The sequence below is a fragment of the Malus sylvestris genome, chromosome 14 (genome assembly GCF_916048215.2).
Source record: "Malus sylvestris chromosome 14, drMalSylv7.2, whole genome shotgun sequence".
Taxonomy (NCBI): Eukaryota; Viridiplantae; Streptophyta; class Magnoliopsida; order Rosales; family Rosaceae; genus Malus; species Malus sylvestris.
The window spans coordinates 322871-343153 of NC_062273.1; the positions used below are offsets into that span (position 1 = coordinate 322871).

At 36.8% G+C, this 20283-nt stretch overlaps 1 protein-coding gene across 4 annotated transcripts; it reads left to right on the plus strand.

Annotated features, from left to right (window-relative positions):
- The first annotated feature begins 1171 nt into the window (after positions 1–1171).
- LOC126600988 (protein SWEETIE-like) lies at positions 1172–20237 on the plus strand. 4 transcript variants are annotated; one of them, XM_050267682.1, is made up of 48 exons: positions 1172–1612; positions 1971–2178; positions 2430–2536; positions 2930–3166; positions 3269–3358; positions 3454–3541; positions 3662–3723; positions 4022–4126; positions 4697–4786; positions 4907–4987; positions 5235–5303; positions 5473–5598; positions 6309–6412; positions 6792–6924; positions 7109–7215; positions 7443–7553; positions 7726–7893; positions 8051–8137; positions 8307–8400; positions 8546–8614; positions 8695–8817; positions 8900–8968; positions 9062–9166; positions 9285–9373; positions 9914–10070; positions 10711–10860; positions 11084–11133; positions 11261–11360; positions 11459–11515; positions 11599–11666; positions 11812–11905; positions 12221–12420; positions 13058–13202; positions 13319–13387; positions 14050–14106; positions 14298–14384; positions 14495–14623; positions 14725–14928; positions 15077–15511; positions 16341–16406; positions 17219–17316; positions 17417–17510; positions 17673–17811; positions 18057–18367; positions 18454–18588; positions 18677–18841; positions 18937–19062; positions 19269–20237. In XM_050267682.1, the coding sequence occupies exons 1-48, from the start codon at positions 1445–1447 to the stop codon at positions 20067–20069; spliced, it is 6627 nt and encodes a 2208-aa protein (XP_050123639.1). In that variant the 5' UTR covers positions 1172–1444; the 3' UTR covers positions 20070–20237. The 4 variants fall into 4 exon arrangements, with proteins under 4 accessions (XP_050123639.1, XP_050123637.1, XP_050123638.1 ...); XM_050267680.1 differs by having other exon boundaries at positions 1173–1612; positions 15050–15511; XM_050267681.1 differs by having other exon boundaries at positions 1173–1612; positions 15050–15511; positions 17420–17510.
- Positions 20238–20283: the final 46 nt, after the last annotated feature.

A 20283-nucleotide genomic window follows, 5' to 3' on the forward strand; every position in this document is an offset into this window, starting at 1 on the left:
AGTAAAGTGGGCAATTATTGACAAATTCAGTTTTACCAATTTGCCTCAGGAATTTTACGATCACTTCAAACTTGTGTCCTAATTTTAATATGTTATATAGAAAACTAGATGAAATGTGTAGAAATTAACAAGAGGAAATTTGGCTAATTAAAATAGTTCAAATCTCAAATCTTTCAAAAATTCGTTCAAAAAATAAAATTAACAGTTGCAATTAAGGGTAGGCATCATAATCGACCAATCCAAACTGTTTTGGTCGGTTTAGTTTGATTTTGACCAAGAGAAAAATCAAACAATTTAAAGACCAAATTGAATCCATTTATTTTGATTTTGTTCGGGTTTGATATTTTTGAAACCGATCAAAACCAAACCGAATCGACTATTTGTTTTTTAATTATTAATTTAATTTGTTTCACATATCACTATATTATAGGTTATTTGGTGATTATTATAACCGAACCAAACTGAACAATTAAATGCAAATTGATTTGGTTATATTTTAAGGGTTTTTATATTAACACCTCAAAAAATGTTGAATACACCTCACATTAAAATTTAATATTAAATTACTTATTTACTTCATTATGCAATGACAATTTTGATCTTATTAGGTATTAAAAAAAATAAAGATTTATAAATACACCTCAAATCACTTTTAGCGTATTATTTATCTTCTCAACTATCAAACATGTTGATTAAGAAAAAATGTTTTTGACGAATGGAACACGAAATTGATGTTTCAGGAGCTTCACATGAGGTAAGACTTCATGATTTTCATTGTTTTAGTGATTTCGATGACATCGATAATTATTTAATTTTGCGTTTGCTGCATTATTTAAACTTCTATATTCATATTCATCTTTTATTCAATCTCTAAAAATTAAAATTGAGTGTTATAAGATTTGAGAAATGTGGGATGTAAAGAAAATGTGGAGTGTATGTACAAAATATAAGATGTATATTGAAAATGTGGGGTGTGGGGTATTATGGGAAAGTAAGTGAGGTGTATTAAGATAATTTTTAAGTGAAAAAACAAATGTGAAGTTTATTCAACAATTTATGGGGTGTTAATATAATTAGCCTATTTTAAGTGCCAAATCAAATTAAACCGCACTACACCGTCTAGGAGGGCAAATTAGAAGATTCGCCATTAGATTTGGGGTGAAAATGGAAAGGTGAAAAAACTAGTCTCCCACCCCATTTGTCGCCTTTTGGTCCCAAACAAAGGAACTCCTCTCTGCTCGACTCTCTCGCTCCACCACCACCTGCGTCGCGCACGGCCCCCGTACCTCCTCAACCAGACTGCACTGACCCCACAGCTACCCTGACGGTGAAGATTCATCGTCCCAGTCCAAATACCAGAGTTCCAATGTTGTTTATTTACTGTATTACTTGAGTTTTCTCAATCTTGTCCGTCTTCCTTGATCATTCTACTGCCGCTTCCACGATGGCGAAGAAGTATGTGACAACAGAGAATGCGCCCCTCTCTCAGTTCGGTGTATTGGTAGCGCAATTGGAGTCCATAGTCGCCTCAGCATCCCATAAGCCTCAGGAGCCACTTCTATGTTTCGATCTCCTCTCCGATCTCATATCCGCCATTAACGAAGAGCCCAAGGTCCCTCTCACTTCATTGTCTTTCCACTTTTACTCAGTTTTTAGTACATTCTATTCTGCATCCGAATTGGGATTTGATTTGGTATATATCTACTACGTAGAGCATCCTTGGGAATTAGACTTGATATTTTCCTTCCTTGTTTGCCCATAGTACTGGCTGACTGATGTGTCCGCATCTTGATTTGATTGATTAGATCCTGAATTCTTGTAAATAGTTTTCAAATTGTAGGGGCCGAGTTATACATATCACCACTTGGATTGATTAGATCTTTAGTACATTATAGTATTTGTTCTGACTAATGGATAAATTTCTGTACGTGTAAACTGTTAACGGTTGGTGTTGAATTGATGACTTGCAGGAATCCATTTTGTTGTGGCAAAGGAGATGCGAGGACGCATTATATTCCTTGCTTACTCTTGGTGCTCGGCGACCTGTCCGCCATCTGGCTTCAGTTGCTATGGCGAGGGTTATATCTAAGGGAGATGGCATTTCCATATACTCTCGAGCAAGCAGTCTCCAAGGCTTTCTTTCTGATGGAAGGAGGAATGAACCACAAAAAGTTGCTGGTTAGTCGAAATGACCGGACCTATTAATGTGTTCCACTTTTATGTGCATTTTGTGTAAACTGGTAATGTACCTCTTCAGTACATAGGTTATATGGTCTAACTCCTAACCACTGTTTCTATTTGTTTATATATAGTTTAACTCAGGCATTTTCCTGATTTAGTGCATTTAACATTTTCCGTTTTCTGTTTTGTGCGTGTGTGTGTGTTTTGTTTTAACATTAATAATTATCATTTCAAATACTATGATGTAGGTGCTGCACAGTGCTTAGGAGAATTATATAGACATTTTGGGAGGCGAATCACATCGGGTTTACTTGAAACGACTATCATTGCCACGAAACTTTTCAAGTTTAATGAGGTAGTTTCATCGTATCTGTAATTTTTGCTCTAATATTTTTAGCTTTTTTCCTTTTATTGGTATAAAATTTTCAGTAAACTTTCATTATGAAAGAAGTGGAAAGGGATGAAGTGTCTTTGTCATTTTCTGTACCGAGTGAACAATGCTGCTTTTAGGAACTCTATGTTCACACTGACATTTTTACTGCTTCTACTAGTAAAGGACCCTATGGTCATTCCTAAATAGTTGGGAAGTACTAGTCAAGACTCAACATACTTTGAAATAAGCATTCTCCCCCAAGTATTCCGTAGGCTTGCCATATGATTGAATATTGAATATATTTTATGTTTTCTTTTTTGGGTTCTTGATTTTTCTTGTTTGTTGCACCTCTAAGTTGAACTGCATGTAACTCAGGAATTTGTGAGACAAGAAGCTTTATATATGCTTCAAAATGCTTTGGAAGGCTCTAGTGGAAACGCAGCGGCTTCAGCATATACAGAGGCATTTCGTCTCATCATGCGGTTTGCAGTTGGTGATAAATCATTTCTTGTTAGAATTGCTGCTGCAAGATGTCTGAAGGCATTTGCCATTATTGGAGGACCTGGTCTAGGGGTGGGAGAGCTAGACAGTTCAGCTTCTTATTGTGTCAAGGTAGATGCTTTTCATTGCCAAGTTTTCCTGGTTGGTCTTGTACTTTTTGAGTGTTTCATATTTCAGTCTTAAACTTACCCATTTGGCCGGTGCTTATAGTAGGCCCTTGAGGATCCTGTTTCTTCTGTCCGTGATGCATTTGCTGAAGCATTGGGTTCGTTGCTTGCTCTTGGAATGAATCCTCATGCACAGGTTTGCATATGTTTCTATGATATTTTTCCTTATCTCTTCGAAGTTTCATCTAACTAGGTCACCAGCCTAACCGTAATATGTTATATTGCTCCTAGGTTCAACCAAGGGGGAAAGGACCTTTCCCTCCAGCAAAGAAACTGGAAGGTGGTTTGCATAGACATTTAGCTTTGCCTTTCACCAAAGGTATTTTTGCAGTTTTCCTGCTAGTGTGGGTGCCCTTACATTAAGACTTTTCCTGCTACTGAATTTGAAAGATGTTCATAATTCATGGGATTAGTGAAACTAAAAGTTTCCAATGTGTAGTTGGAGCTCGGTCAAAGGACGTGCGAGTTGGCATAACCTTGTCTTGGGTATTCTTTTTACAGGTAGATGCTGATATTGACTTCCTCTCCTTTTTCTTTCCCCTCTCCTTTTGTTGTTCTGGTGAATCCTGAGTTGAATTCCATGGACCAAAACCATCTTGAATAAGGATAATTTATTTGACAAGAAAGTGTTATCCATTTAACAATATTTCTGCCGTTAATTTGGTTTCACTGCATTTAACGTCTGTTTTGTATGGTGTTCCCTAAACCAGTCTGCCCCCTAGGCTGGAAAGGAGCATGCATTTATTTTACATTTTGCCTGAGTAGCAGTGCTTATTTATTATTGGATTGTATATTGCAGGCGATTCGTCTAAAATACATGCATCCAGATAGTGAGCTACAAAACTATGCAATTCAGGTTATGGAAATGCTTTGTTCCGATAATTCTGTTGATGCCCATGCACTGGTATTCTTCTACAAATTCATGGCCTTCAAGTCTTTCTTCTTTTATTCAATATGGCCTTCAACTCTTTAATATAATGTATATTCTCTTTTAAGCTCTGTTTTTGTAAAAAGAATTGATAAATTTTAGTTTCTCAAAAAAAAAAAAAAAAAAAAAAGCTTAGAGGCTACATTCTTTGCACGAGTTCAATTACAGGTTGCTTTATGCCGCCAGCATGAACAATGTGATATATTTTCTTTAGCACTTTTGAGAAATAAATACTGGTGCATGTCTAGATATTCTGGAATTTGAAGGATGAAAGTACACTCCGATTCCAAGGCTGTGATGCTATTTTTTCTTTAGTTGCTGAATAAGGATGAACTTATCAGTATAAGAAGCAGTACAAGTTTGATGCATCATGCATTTAAAAATAAGACGGTTGCTCCGTTATGTACATGACCAAGCTTTTTATTACCTAAATCTGATGGATCCATAATATGAGTTACTGTAACAACTTCATTGATTGCTAATGTTGTCATGAATCATCTTGTTCTTTAATTTAAAGAACTGACCATTATCCCTCATTTACTCAAGGCTTGTGTGCTCTATATCCTTCGTGTTGGTGTTACTGATCAAATGGCAGAGCCTACGCAAAGGAGTTTTTTGGGTTTTCTTGGGAATCAGGTTATCTAAATTATTTCCTGTTTTGTTGTCATGGAGGTGTTCTTTCAATTAAATCTTCTGATGGTTACCTGTTGTTCTGTGCTATCCTTTGGTAATTGAATGTTTTTATGAAACTTGCAGCTTATGTCTCTAGATGCCAGTCCTTCCATGAAAATTGCCGCCCTACGTACTGCATCATATACCCTGAAAACGCTGGGAGAGGTAAGTGTCTCTTCAATGATATAATAATCAATTCTTATTTTTAACTTTTGTATGGTTGTAATGTTATTTACATATTGATCTCCTGAGGAATTATTCCGTTTAAATATTAATATGGTATGTTCACATTATCAGTTATATCTTGAACATTTTTCTTGCTGATTGACATCATAGAATGGAAGAACACCGTGATGTTTGTTGTTCCTCTTGTAGTTAATTGGGAAGCTGTGTTTGCTCCATCAATTTGCAGGTTCCAGTTGATTTCAAGGAAGTTCTTGACAACACTGTTGTTGCAGCAGTATCTCATTCTTCACAACTTGTAAGCTCTGATTTCTTTCTTATTTGAAGGCAAAGGTCTTTATAACAACAACAATCAAGCCTTATCCCACTAATAAGTGGGGTCGGCTGTTTGATAGATTAAAATTATTATGCTCCTTTCATCGATATGATATCTCTTAGTTGAAGTTTAATTGATAATCTTTGGTCAGGTTCGAATTGAGGCTGCTTTGACATTACGTGCCCTGGCTGAGGTTGATCCCACCTGTGTTGGTGGTTTAATTTCTTATGGAGTGACCATGCTAAATGCTTTGAGAGAAAATGTGGCATATGAGAAGGTGCGATGCAATGTTGACTATTATGTCTTTTCGACTTCATTTTATTGATTTCTGGTCAATTTATTTGTCTTATGATAATGTATGTAGCTTGTTTATTCATTTGCAAGTTTTGAAAGTTTTTGTTGGTGGTAGTAGTAGCTATTGTTGCTTGTTTGTTTTGTTTTGTTTTGTTTTGTTTTGTTTTGTTCTGTTCTGTTTTTGTTTGTTCTTTCACCAGCATGCCTATGTCAGTCATAGTGCCTTATCAAACTAGTCCTGTTTATTTTGATGGTAACTGCCTGGAGTTTTTCTCTTCCTGTATTCTGCTTTCCGGTCGTGGCTTCATATTATAGTTGTTACATGTTCTTTTTGCCCATGCCACGGTATTTCATACCACAGTGTTTCATATTCTAGCTGGTTAGTCAGCTGAGCTGTTGGTACCTCTTTCGGTTGACGCTTCTACATATAGTCTCCCGCATAAATCACTTGTTGCCATGTTTTGTTGGTCCTTCTCATGAAGCATCCAACTTTTTGCAATTTCTTTTTTGAAGTATCAATGTTTTCAGAGCACAGTTTAAAGTTAGCAAACCACTTTTAGGAATCTTGGGCCAGTGGAATAATGACAAACTTTTCAGTGTCATATTCTGTTTGTCGATTGTAAGCATGCTTTGGAATGTGTCCTATTAACTATGGCATCTGTTAAGTAAATTGCTCTTATTTATGTTTCTCAGGGGAGCACTTTGCAATTAGAGCTTGATTCTTTGCATGGACAGGCTACTGTCTTGGCAGCTCTGGTGTCCATTTCCCCAAAATTACCTCTCGGTTTTCCTGCCAGGTAAAGATGTCATCTTATTTTGTGTGTCCACAAGGAACAAATAAGAATTAGATATCTATAGGAGATACCTAGTCATTGGTTCTGTGGCTTAGCTGTAATAGAAGCCTTCTTATTCCCAAGAAACAGAAGTAGATACGTTGGCTATTTATCACCTTTTTTCTTAGCATCACTTGTTGGAGCAGTTTTGTACTTTTTGTTTCCTTATCTTTAATTTGTTTTCTTCATGTCATATGTACTGCTGGGGGCCTTTGAATTCCACTGTTTCATATTTGGCGTAGATTTTTATTGTTCTGGTCATTGTTACATTCAACCTATTTTTTTTCCTGTCACTGTGAACTGATGGTTTTTTAAAGCTAGTTTTTACGTGTTGCTATCCCAGATTGCCCAGGTCAATCCTTGAAGTTTCAAAGAAGATGTTGAATGTATCTAGTCGGAACCCTATGGCAGCTACAATTGAAAAAGAAGCTGGGTGGTTACTTTTGTCATCCCTGTTAGCTTCTATGCCAAAGGAGGTAGAAGATCATCCCTGTATCTTTTAATTTTCTTCACTAGGCAATATTCAGTTCAGTCATGTCATCGATTCCATTAGATATCCTAATCTACTTTTACCTTTCAAGTCACAGGTCAAGGAGCTTGTATTATTGAATTAAAAGATATACTATTTGTATGTTAAGGGGATTTTCTTCATGCATGCAGGAACTTGAAGACCAGGTTTTTGATATTCTTTCCTTGTGGGCTTCCCTCTTTACTGGAAATCCAGATGATGAAACCAACCAAACTGGAGATTTGACGAGTAGGATACGGTTAGTATGTATTGTATAATTTCTGTATACTGGCTTATGTCCTCATATTCCAAACTCTCTCAGTTTACTGCACTTTCCTGCTTCTGTCTTTAAACTTTTGAGATTCTCAAGGTATTTAATGCATTAGCCATTGCAGTACGATTGAACTATCTGATACAAGTAGGGCTACGGTGTACATGACTAATTTCTTTTTCAGCGGTTAACAATTTTATCTTGTTGCCTTGTAGCATGTGGTCTGCTGCAGTTGATGCACTTACTGCATTTTTAAGATGCTTTCTTTCTCCTAATGATGGGAATAACGGGATTTTCCTTCAACCTGTACTTGTATACCTGAGTAGGTAAGTTCGTTTTATCTCAATTTTGTTCTCTAATTTGTCCAATTTATGGTTGGTTCTGGTCGCTACATGTCTTGCTGTACAAGGACAAGTTTCATATGCTCAGTTTAAATCAGAAGCTGTGTTACTTTTAGATCATGCTCAAAACTATTTTCTAAGATGAGATGGAATGCAGGGCTTTATCGTATATATCGCTGATAGCAGCCAAGCAACTGCCAAATGTGAAGCCTGCTTTGGATATATTTATCATCCGGACATTAATAGCTTACCAGTCTCTTCCTGATCCAACAGCATATAAGAATGACCACCCCATGGTCCTTCAAATTTGCACAAGCCCATTCATGTAAAGTTAGCTGCCTATTATACTGTCGCATTACCTTGCATTTGACTTCTATTTTCTTTCTGTTGTAAATAAAAGGGCATTAGCTCAACTGCCAAGACCTATTTAAATGTTATTTTGTGTCTGACTTGGATTTTTTTCCTTGTTGCTAACATAAAAGAGAGGCTTCTGGATGTGAAGAAAGTACATGCTTGAGGTTTCTGTTAGACAAAAGAGATGCATGGTTGGGTCCCTGGATTCCTGGAAGGTGTCTACCTTTCCACCGGCTTTGTTTTAAACTACTACTGAACATTGTAATTTAATTTTGTCAGAGCTTCAGAGCTTTCAGTCGTTTTCTTTGCTTCTTTTTCAGTTCAGGTGATATTTGTTTATTGTTAATTGTGTTTACTTGTTTATTGTTAATTGTGTTTACTTAGAGATTGGTTTGAAGATGAACTTCGTGCTTTTCAAGGTGGCAAAAACGGCCTTATTCCTTGTGTCTGGGAGAATGAAGTTTGTAGCTTTCCTCAGGTACGGTTTTTTAACTGTTGTAAATCAGATTTGTTTATTTTAGCTTTGCTATGTTGAAGCTATTTAAGTCAGCTCCTGTACTTAATGTTTATAGAGACATGCTTCTGTCAATACTGATAGTTACTTTTTAAACTTGCTTATGAAGCCGGAACCAGTAAACAAGACATTGGTGAACCAGATGCTCCTCTGCTTTGGCGTCTTGTTTGCCTCTCAGGTACGGAAACTTTGTCATATTTGGACTTCTCTTACAAGTGACTGGTTGGTCGTTGACATCAGTTGGAACTAACATCCCAGGATAGTGGGGGGATGCTGTCACTTCTTGGAATGATTGAGCAGTGCCTGAAAGCTGGAAAAAAGCAACCATGGCATGCAGCGAGCATAACCAATATATGTGTGGGGTTACTTTCTGGATTTAAGGTGCTGGTTTTACTTTTCTTATCTACTATATCTTGTTTTGCAATGTCTGGCATTAAAATTCATGTTTAAATGCTTTCCTCAGGCTTTGCTTTCCTTGCGTCCCCAGCCATTATCACTTGAGATACTAAATTCCGCACAGGCGATATTTCAGGTGCCTAATTTAATAAAGATGGATATGTTATTGGTCAGGAAGTGTGGTGCTCACACACCATCCGTACTGACATTTGTTGTCCTAATTTAACAGAGCATTCTGGCAGAGGGAGACATCTGTCCATCACAACGTAGGGCTTCATCAGAATGTCTTGGTCTTTTAGCTCGTCTTGGAAACGATATCTTTACAGCAAGAATGGTCAGTTTTGTTCTTTGAATTTCTGTCATGTTGCTGACTGTGCAGCTTTCCTTTTCTCTCTCTCCCTTTGACCACGTCTTTCCTTCCCACTCTGATTCATTGTTTGGGTGTCAAACAGACTAGATCTCTGCTTGGTGACCTAACTGGGGCAACAGATTCAAACTATGCTGGATCAATTGCTTTTGCTCTTGGCTGCATTCATCGCAGGTGACATATTGAAATTCCTTTTAAGTTCGTTTTATGAATATTTACAGGAATATTCTGAGTTGGTACTCTTAAATATTAGGTCTTAATCTTAAGTAGCATATAGAGAAGTCTATTCTATTGCTTTCTTTTGCAACCTCTTTCTATGAAGCAGATACATGCCTGAAGGTGGGTGTCGTTGTATCACACTTGCATTGCACCTCCCTTGGTGCTATTAAATTTGAAAGTTACCTCAGAATGCGAGTCACAACTCATGAGCCATTAGCAGTTGATATATAGTTCATATCCGGGGGAGACAATTGTGATAATCACTTGAGTTAGGTCTATATATATGTACACTAAAACTATTGTTTGTTTATCACATCACATGCAGATTTTAGGGTGAGTTGTTTTCTCGTGTCCTACCATTACCTGATATCTTTGCCAATCCTTTTTTTTCCTTTGATTTTTAAATTTTCAATAAGTGATCCTTTTGATGGTGAACTAGATATCTTAAGTAGAAGTTTTACTTTTTCTCACTGTCCTTACATATTATGCCTGCAGTGCAGGAGGCATGGCATTGTCAACTTTAGTGCCTTCAACTGTGAGCTCAATCTCGTTGCTTTCCAAAAGTTCAATAGCTGGTTTACAGATATGGTCTTTGCATGGGCTTCTGTTGACCATTGAAGCTGCTGGCTTGTCCTTTGTATCTCAAGTCCAGGTAACTCATGTTTTTAATTGTTGTATGTGTTAAAGTAATGCTATTTACATTGGCATAAACTGAATACAATTTTGGCAATAGAAGGAAAGAAATTTGCAACTGTTGTGGTATCTTTTTATGTTAGATTCTGTTCAGCGGTCTCTTGAGATGGTATTATTTTTGTTACTAATTGCTTCGTTAACTTGGATAAGTATGTTGTCGTTGATTTAGACCTCGAAATGATTTTACAGAAACTTTTGGCATGCTTTGACCTTTGTATCTCTGAGGCAACGTGATACTTCGTATTAAAAGTCAAATGTTATGCTGATTAGCTGTTTGTAAACTATCAAAGGTATTGATGGTGAATAAATGACATTTGTTTGAATTACTCTGCTGCCTTGTTTAACTGATACATTTGTGAGTAGTATCGATATGTCTTGTATTGTGTACTGAAAAGTGATTGCCCTTATATGAAGTAGATTAACTGATAGGGTTTTCTTAATCAGTGATAACTAATAGCCTCTAAGTTCTAACTATGTGTATTTTTTGTTAGGTTTTGTTGTTAGAGCAGACTGTCATCTTAGATTTGTACCTCTTAGCAGATGAATTTTTAGTTTGTACTTGACTCAACATGTTCTCTTGTCACATTTCTTCTCTGTAGGCAACACTAGGTCTTGCTCTGGAAATTCTTTTGTCCGAAGAGAATGGATGGGTTGCACTTCAGCAAGGTGTTGGTCGTCTTATAAATGCTATTGTTGCTGTTCTTGGTCCTGAACTTGCCCCTGGCAGTATTTTCTTTTCACGTTGCCAGGTATTATTTTATTATCATAGTTTTCCACTGCCTCTGAGCTTCTGCTGTAATGCTAATATGTTTTATCATGTTTGGAATTGGCATATTTCAGAACATACTGATTAAGTTTATTTTTATTTTTCTTGGTGAAATTTCAACAGACTAACTGTCATCTCTTTCCATTCATATTATAGTTAATGACTGATGTCCATTTGTTGATTTTTTTTCAATTTTTTTTTTGTAGTCTGTTGTTTCAGAGATAAGCTCTGGGCAAGAAACAGCAACGATGCTCGAGTATGTATTCCAATTTGTTCAACCCTTGTTTAGTTTTCATGTAATATGTTCTCTTCTGCAATTGTTTGTTTCGGTTTTTTGTTAGAGAATAGAAATTGGTTCCATTCAAAAGCTATTATTGTTGTAGGAGTGTACGCTTTACCCAGCAACTTGTTCTTTTTGCACCACAAGCTGTTTCCGTGCACACCCATGTGCAAACTCTTCTACCTACTTTGGCCTCAAGACAGGTTTTGTTTCTGTGGCTGGTGAAATTCATATGCTTATATATTTCTGCTTCTTTCCATAATATGAAGTTTTACCCTTTTTCCTCTCCTATTTCGAACAGCCAGCATTAAGGCATCTAGCTGTTTCCACTCTACGACATCTGATTGAAAAGGATCCAGTATGCCCTCATGTTATTTTCCGTCTTCAAATAAAAGTCTCATTACGATAAATCGTATCATTCATTGATTCTCTATTATACAGGTCTCCATTGTTGTTGAGCAAATAGAGGAGAGGTTATTTCACATGCTGGATGAAGAAACAGATTCTGAGTATTTACTTCACTTTTAGCCTGGTTTCTTGTAGTGTGTTCTTCCCCCATCCCCCGGTTTTTTATGACATTCATTTTTAAGTTTTATAGAGAGAGAGAGAGAGAGAAGCAAAATAATGTATCTCCCCTTATTTTTATCCTTGTAGGATAGGGGATCTGGTGCGCACCACAATAATGCGATTGCTCTATGCATCATGCCCTTCCTGTCCATCTCATTGGATATCAATTTGTCGTAATGTGGTAAGCTCCTTTAGTCTGTTTCTTAATCCAGAGTGTCACACGGATAGTAACATTTTGGATGTAAATTTTGAAAGAAAAAAAAAGTGACGAAAACTATTTGGAATACCTGTATACTTCTATTCATTGAGCTTGGTTTCTTCTTGTTAATAGAATTATAGTACTTTGTAACTCAGTTTATCCCCAATTTTCTTGATTGATAAGCATTTTTTTTTTCTTGATGGAAGAAGGCTTTGTATATGCTTATTTATACGCATTAACTGTCTTGTCTTGGAAAGTATAATTACTAATTCAGTGAATTGTCAAAATCTTTGTCAGATTCTTGCCACATCAACGCGAAGAAATGCTGATAGTAGTAGCAGCTTAGAAAATGAATCTTCAAAGGGTACAGAGGGTGACCTAAGTGTAAATTTTGGAGAAGACGATGAGAACATGGTTTCTAGCACCACAGGTGTGCTCCATGGTATTCTGAACAGAGATAAACACCTCAGATACCGAACCAGAGTTTTTGCTGCTGAGTATGTGATGATATTTTCCATGCACTATCTGAATTTATGCATTAAATCTACTGCACAGAGGCACACCCCCAAATGTGCCCAAAGTTCACACATGTTGAAGGCTGCAGCCCGAGTTTGTGTCGGGCATGATTCCACAAGGCAAAAATAGACATTGTATGAAAAAGAAACAAGCAAGTGCAGCAGAAGTGCCTATGATTATTATGTCATGGACCTCAAGAAAAGAATAATCAACGAAGTTTGTGATAAATTTTAAAGTAGCAATTGAAATATCAGAGGTCGCACTTGGTGCGATGGCAAGTGCCTTCGCCCATAAGCGGTAGGTCTCGGGTTCGAGACTTGGGAGCAGCCTCTCCATAAATGGGGGTAAGGCTAGCCGACATTCACCTCTCCCAGACCCTGCGTAAAGCGGGAGCCTTGTGCACTGGGTACGACCTTTATAAAATTAATTTTAGTCTGCATACTGTACGAGCCAGAAGAAAGGTGTAAATGTGCATAACCCATGCCTTTAGATACCCTATTGTGTTTGACACGTACCAAGGACAACCCCCCTTTTCCCTTTCAAAGAACTAGTCATGAACTTTTGTATTAACTTGTGCTATTCTTTGTTTAATTGATATAGTAATTTGTTGCTTTGTAGGTGTTTGAGTTACCTACCTAGAGCTGTTGGAAAGAATCCGGCTCATTTTGATCTTTGTACTGCTAGGAGCCAACCTACTAATAGACAGGCCTCTAGTGATTGGCTCGTCCTCCATATACAAGAACTTATAGCTCTTGCATACCAGGTGTGGATGTGAAGTTTGTTTGTTTGTTTGTTTGTTTTTTCTTTTAAATTTTTATTATGTCATATCAAATGCCTGAAATACATGTTAGAGCTGACATTTCTTGTTAATTTTCTTAGATAAGCACGATCCAGTTGGAAAACATGCAGCCAATTGGTGTGGGGCTTCTGAGTACCATTACAGATAAGGTGAGTTTGTATAAGACATGCTATTCTACTAGTTTATATGCTATCGCAGCAGCACCACTTGGTTGGGTAGATTTAGGATTTCTTTGGATATTTTATCTTATTTTTCATTTGTTCATTATGTTTCTTAATTATTAATTGAGGAAAAACCACCTCAGTCCTTTCAATGGAACAAGTGCTACATGTACCCTGTAGGAATAATGGAATATAGAAATTTGCAAATACAGTCCCAAGTCATGCTTGGGCTCCTCAAATCCAAGCCTCGCCTGTACTTTGTTTGGCTTTGTCTTGTTCCTCAATATTAAAGAAAATAGTTCTTATATGTAATTGAATATGATATGTTTCATATATAGTTCTTAATACCTCTTCTTCACTTCATATTTTCTAATGCATACTTGACTTCTATTTTCATTTTCCCTAAATCTTTGAAATGGAAGTGGTTTCTATTAATTACTACTCCCCTTTCCTGTCTTACTGTCTTTTAATTTATACCCCCATTGGGCTGAGACGGGAGAGCATCCTATTATCCATTCTGTAACATAGCCTATATGTCACTGCTATCTAGTTAGGCAAATTCCTTTGTATAATTTAAATATTTATTTTATTCTTATATCATGTAGTTTGTTTTGTTCATAAAAATTTCTGTCTTGTGATGCTGGGAACAGTTTGAAAAGACACCTGACCCGGAGCTTCCAGGGCACCTTCTACTAGAACAGTATCAGGTATGTCAGAAGTGTTTGTGCTTTTCTTTCAATTGCTTCTATTTTCCTGGACATAGATTTTAAATTGCAAAAAGATGTCCATTATCTCTGTGATAGCTCCTTGGAGGGATTCAACTGAGTTTCAGTTTCTGTTTCTCTTTTATTGGGGGAAATGGGAGGGGTGTTTATAATTGAGGCTGTATGAAATTCAGGCCCAACTCGTATCTGCTGTCCGCACTGCCTTAGACTCGTCCTCTGGCCCTATTCTATTGGAAGCAGGCTTCCAGCTCGCTACGAAGGTTCTCGATAAAGACAACTCTAATTTTATCTTTTCCTAGGTTTCTTCCTATTTTTTTTTTATTTTTTTATTTTTGTGTAACTGACAATGTGAAATCAATTGTCATTACAGATATTGACTAGTGGAATAATTAAAGGCGATCAAATTGCTGTTAAACGCGTATATTCATTAATTTCACGACCATTGAATGAATTTAAGGACCTGTATTATCCTTCATTTGCAGAATGGGTCTCATGCAAGGTATATAAATTTCATTGTTCAACTTTGTTTTTATGTTTTCTTGATTGAAGGAATCCATTTTACGTTTTAAAGGGTAAACTAATTTATTAATTGTAATGTAGATCAAGATAAGACTTCTTGCTGCTCATGCCTCTCTCAAATGTTATACATATGCGTTCTTGAGGAGACACCATAGTGGGGTTCCCGATGAATATCTAGCATTGTTACCATTATTTTCAAAGAGTTCAAGTATGCTTGGGAAGTACTGGATTAGTGTTTTGAAGGATTACAGTTATGTATTCTTGTGCTTGCATCTCAAGACAAAGGTCAGCTAAATGATAGGAAAACTGCTAGCTTTCCTCCTTTGCATTTGTGCTTTGTTTTCACTAAAATGAATTTTTTTTAATGTTTTTGTGGCTACCATCTTATATTTCTTTCTTCTCATAGTGGAATCCATTTCTTGATGGAATTCAGTCACCTCTGGTATCATCAAAGTTGCAACCTTGCTTAGAAGAATCGTGGCCAGTAATATTGCAGGCAATTGCATTGGATGCAGTTCCTGTGAATATTGAAGAGAACGAGTATTCAAACTCCACTACTCAAAATATATCAAGCAATAACTTATTGTCTGGACATGGCATGGTTAAATTGGAATCCGAAGAATATCAATTTCTTTGGGGATTTGCTCTACTTGTCTTATTTCAGGGCCAATATTCTACCCTTGGTGAACTGAAAAGTCCACTTTATTTCATTAAAGCTAGTAACGGTGGAGATTCAGCTAGTGAAGAGTTATCTTTCCCAGGAATTAAGTTATATGAAATTGCATTGCCGGTTTTCCAGTTTCTGTCGACCAAAAGGTTTGCCAGTGCGGGATTTCTCACTCTGGACATATGCAGAGAACTGCTACAGGTGGCTATCTGTTTCCTTTTCTCTTTCTCTTAGTAACTCCTAAAAGATCTAATGTGTGCATAGGCATCCTGTGAAAAGACCCACATGTTCTCATATGCAGTTTTACGTAGGAAGTGATCATCTTCAATCCAGAAGCGTCTGAATTACTCATTTTACTGCATTGCAATAATCAAAAGACATTGAAAAAAAAGGACTGTCACAGATAAATTATTAATTGATCTCTTCAAATTCTTGGATCCTTATAGTTCTGCTCATTATTGTTTTCTTTCCTTCTAAAGTGATCATCAAATTTTATTCTGTTTATCAGTTACGATGTAAGGGAGTTAATGAGTTTGCAAGTCAAACAGAATAAGTTGTATTCTCAGCAATAGAAAATCTAGTGCAGCACACATACATTGTACAACTCACATCTTTTAATCAAAAGTCCACCTCCCTTTATTTGTTTATAATTAGTAAACATTTCCTAAAGATGCAGCATTACAATGTTGTCAGTGTGGTGCAATATGGTAGATTGATTTAAGAGTTAATTGATTTCTATTCATTATTTGTGCTGTTGAGTTACTCATGAAGCCATATGCTTCTTAACATTGAAATAAGTTTTTGTTAAGAGAAAGTAGACGCCAACTCTGTGTCATCGTTGCAAATTCTATAATTAAGAAAAGTTTTGGAATATCAATATGACAGTGGTATCTGACATGTCACTTACGTGTTCCCTGTCTGTTTCTTTTGAATTGTGCAGTCACCAGTTTTGGTCTTCTAATATTATACAGGGCACCTGTTAACTTTGATATTTGCGTAGTAATTCTTTTTTCATATTTGACTGATGCAGGTTTTCTCATATTCTATGTGCATGGATAATTCCTGGGATAGTCTTTCAGTGTCTGTTATATCACAGGTAATAAAAAAAAAGTCTTCTTAGATAATTTAAGGCGTTTTTAGTATTATGATGAGTATCTATGCTGCTTCACAATTGATTTTTCATATTCTAAGACAATACATGTGATGAAGTTCTTACCAATTAATTGAGGCTGAATTATCTTTGGATTGTGAGTTGTTACTTTCAGAATCTTATGATGTTTTTGTTCAATTACTACTTACTATTCCAGTTCCTTTGGTACCATCCACCTGCAGGCCGCAACAGCCAACATGCCTTTTTACACTCCTACTGATATGTCTAAGAACCATTTGCACTTTGCTAAACTTAAGCTCTTTCTATAAAAGTGTGTATGTGGATCTGCAGAACAATAAGTTGATCTGCAGAATCATAAGTTGCTTTTTATTTACTTTTATATATATATATATATATATATATTTTTTATTTTTATTTTTATTTTTTTTTATTTTTTATTTTAGTGCGCTGGCTTGGTAGGAATCATATCCTTTAATAAAGTTGGCTGCATATTTATGTGTTTAGAAAATTGTGGCCAGAGATTCCTAGTTGTAATGTCACAAAGATTTCTGTCTGTAAAGACCTTATAAGAGACTAGTTCTCTGTGTGTAATGTGTCAGTCACAGATTCTGAATTTTGGTTTTATTTTGATTCATTCAAAAGTGAAGAACTTCCCTGAATCTTTTCATGAAGTGGACAACTTTACCTATTTGGCTAGGGAACCTTCCATTTACAGACCGTATAAGAGATTAGTTCTCTGTGTGTATTGTCTTTGTCACAGATTCTGAATTGGTGTTTTATTTTAATTCCTTCAATAGATTGTGAAGAACTGCCCTGAATCTTTTTATGAAGTGGACAACTTTGCTTATTTGGCAATGGAACTTTGTTTGGCTTATCTTTACAAAGTATTTCAAGGGTACTGGAATCTATCAATCTACGTACTTATTTTTACTTTTTTATTTTAAACTTCTGATATCACCCTCAATCAGCTGAATGTTCATCCCTTTTGTGTTCAGTAGTAAGGCAATTTCTCTGGACAAACCGTCAGAGGATTTGATATCCACATTATTTATCACTGCAGAAACACTTGTAAACTGTTTTCAACCAAAGGTCAGTCAGGTGTATCCATTGTTATAAGTTTGAATGGGAATGATTTCTAAGTTCTACATTTGCCATGCACTTTTTCGTAACTGTGTTGTTTACAGAATTCTTAACAACTGTGTTAATCACTAATTTTCATCTTTTCACTGAACTGCATGTTTTGGCTCGCAGACACAACTAGTCTCTGCGGCATTGGCGTTTCTTTTAATTGGTTACAAGGGAATCAGAGAAGCCTCGACTGAGTTTTATTTCTCCAAGGTGGACAAATTTTTCAAGTGCACAAGTCTATTATTGAAAAGATTTATTGATGGTGAGCATTGTAATAATGAAACTGATCTGACCAGTCTATTTATCTAATCTGATCAAAAACCAAAATTCTTCCATAGCCTCCATTTTCATTGTTGTCAATTTACTTTCCAACTAATTCCTACACATCTACATCCATTTGAGGCCTTTTTTCCTTCTATATTCATGTCAAAGACTATGCCAAATTTTTTTAATAAAACAGTGGCTTCTTGATTAATAAAGTTAGGCTAAACAGAATTCATTTCGCAGATAAATCCAGTGTTGGTGAAGATGGTCTTCTTCATATGCGAAAGTTATTGGGAACTTGTCTGAATGTGATGACTGATTTGACCGAGGATTGCATTAAGTCCATTCATCTGCAGGAAAATAAGAGATCCGACTCGCACATACTACTGCAAAGAAAGCTTGCTTTCTCTATTGAACAAACTATATCATTTGCCAAGTTGGGTTATGAAATGGATTATCTTGATGAGAATAGAGATGGTGACTCCGTCTATTATCCTATGTTTAAATACTGCACAAAATGTGTTCAAACTGTACTTAGCGATTCAAATGTTCAGGTACGTTCATATGCATTCTTTGTACTTTTATGGTCATTTTTACCAAGAATGTCAACTTCATATAATTTTTTTTCTATTGTGCACAGGTTCAATCAATTGGGTTACAATTGCTAAAAAGTTTGGTACAGAAAACCCCAAATGCGGAAGGCAACAATTTTTTAATGCTTTTTGTTGGGGAGCTTACAGCAGATTTTTTTGTGATAATCCAGAATGCTTTAAAGGTGTTTCAGACTATCCTTTTAGATAATTATAACCCCGTTTCCCATTTAGTCTCTGGTATTTGTCTTTCTGAAGGTCTTTTGTTGACAGAAACCTGTAACTGAAAAATCAGCAACTGTTGCTGGCGAATGCTTAAGACTCTTAGTAGTGCTGCAAACACTTTCAAAACCTAGTGAATGCCAGAGAGGTTTTATGAATTTACTCCTGGAAGCCGTAGTCGTGGTTTTCAAGGCTTCAGAGGAAGGTTCTTCACTGGTAATAAAATAAGCAGCCTCTACAGCCTTTAAAATTCAAACTGCCTTCTTGTCACTTGTTTGACTGATGGTTTTCCAATCATGCATCATTGGCAGGAAGTCAATACATTAAGAAGCACTGCTGTAAGGCTTGTTTCTCATCTTGCTCAGCTTCCTTCCTCAGCAGTTCACTTCAAGGATGTATTGCTGTCTATGCCTGTAACACATCGACAGCAACTACAGGTGTCTTTTCCTTTTCCTTTTCTTTGTTGGGTGCACTTGCTTTTGCAGATTGAAGAATGGTATTCTATGCCGTTGTATTGGATATGTCTTGCAAAAGTATTTTGCTCTTGTGTTGGAACTAACTGGAAGACTTGGGAGTTGTAGGCTCAACTTTTTATGGACGCTTACAAACAGAATTTAAATGGAATCCCTTTGTGTCTTTTCAGGGGTTCATCCGTGCGTCTGTGACTCAAGAGCATAATGCAACAGAGCTGAAGCCCACAACTCCGTCCTTAGAGATAAAATTACCGGTTCCAAAAGAGGCAAGCAAAGAGAAACCTCTGCCATCAGCCACCACAGCGCATTCTGTTTCTGATGAACAAGAAATCGAAAAGGAAGAAGAGGATGAAGATGATTGGGATGCTTTCCAGTCTTTTCCTGCCGCTTTAAATGCAGCTGAAAGTGAACCGAAAGTAGAAAGCAGAGTGGAAGAACCTGACTTGGAAGTGAATACGCAGAGTGATTGCACTCATGGAGAATCTATTCTGCAACCTCCCAACAACGTGGATGCAGTCAACCATACAGACCATCACGAGGCTGGTGAAAGGGAGGTGATATTAGATGCCCCTGATGGCCTAAAATCCCCACAGGGTAACCCACCAACCAGCAATACTGAGGCAGAAGAACCCCGTGATCTCCAAACTAATAGCGGTATTATCGGGCCAAACGATGATCAGCATTTGATGAGAGACGAGGAAGTGGTTTCCAGACAAGAAGGAAGGGCAGCAGGGTTGAACCAAGTGACGACTGAGCATTTGGCATCTGAACTTGATCATCCTAGTGAAGATGCTGAAGCATCAGTTGAGATGAATTTAGGGCATCATGTGCAGGAGAAAAAAGAGAAGCGTGATGATAAAGCAGGGCAGGTATCGTCAGATCCTCTGCCACTTGATGAGGAAGTATGTGATAAAAGAGAAGACAAGGAAGAAGCAGCTTCCGAAAAGTCTCGCCTCGAGCAGTCTGGTTAAAGATTCATCGGAAACCTAGACGGATGACGGATGGCGCTACGTTAAATTGAGAATTGTAGTACTCTTCTTTAAGTTAACAACAGTATTGATGTTATGGTCATTTTAATGAATCATAGAAACAAAAATTATGGAATGATGAGTGAAATCAGAACCCTACCCTTCTCACAAGTTACAACACCATTGCCTATTGGCTATTCGTCTGCCCTTGTATTAT

Coding starts and splice junctions, on each gene's coding strand:
- LOC126600988 (XM_050267680.1), top strand. CDS start 1,445: ATGGCGAAGAAGTATGTGACAACAGAGAATGCGCCCCTCTCTCAGTTC. Junction 7,554..7,725: donor GTACTTGTATACCTGAGTAG/GTAAGTTCGTTT, acceptor GATGGAATGCAG/GGCTTTATCGTATATATCGC. Junction 11,516..11,598: donor ATCTGATTGAAAAGGATCCA/GTATGCCCTCAT, acceptor TCTATTATACAG/GTCTCCATTGTTGTTGAGCA.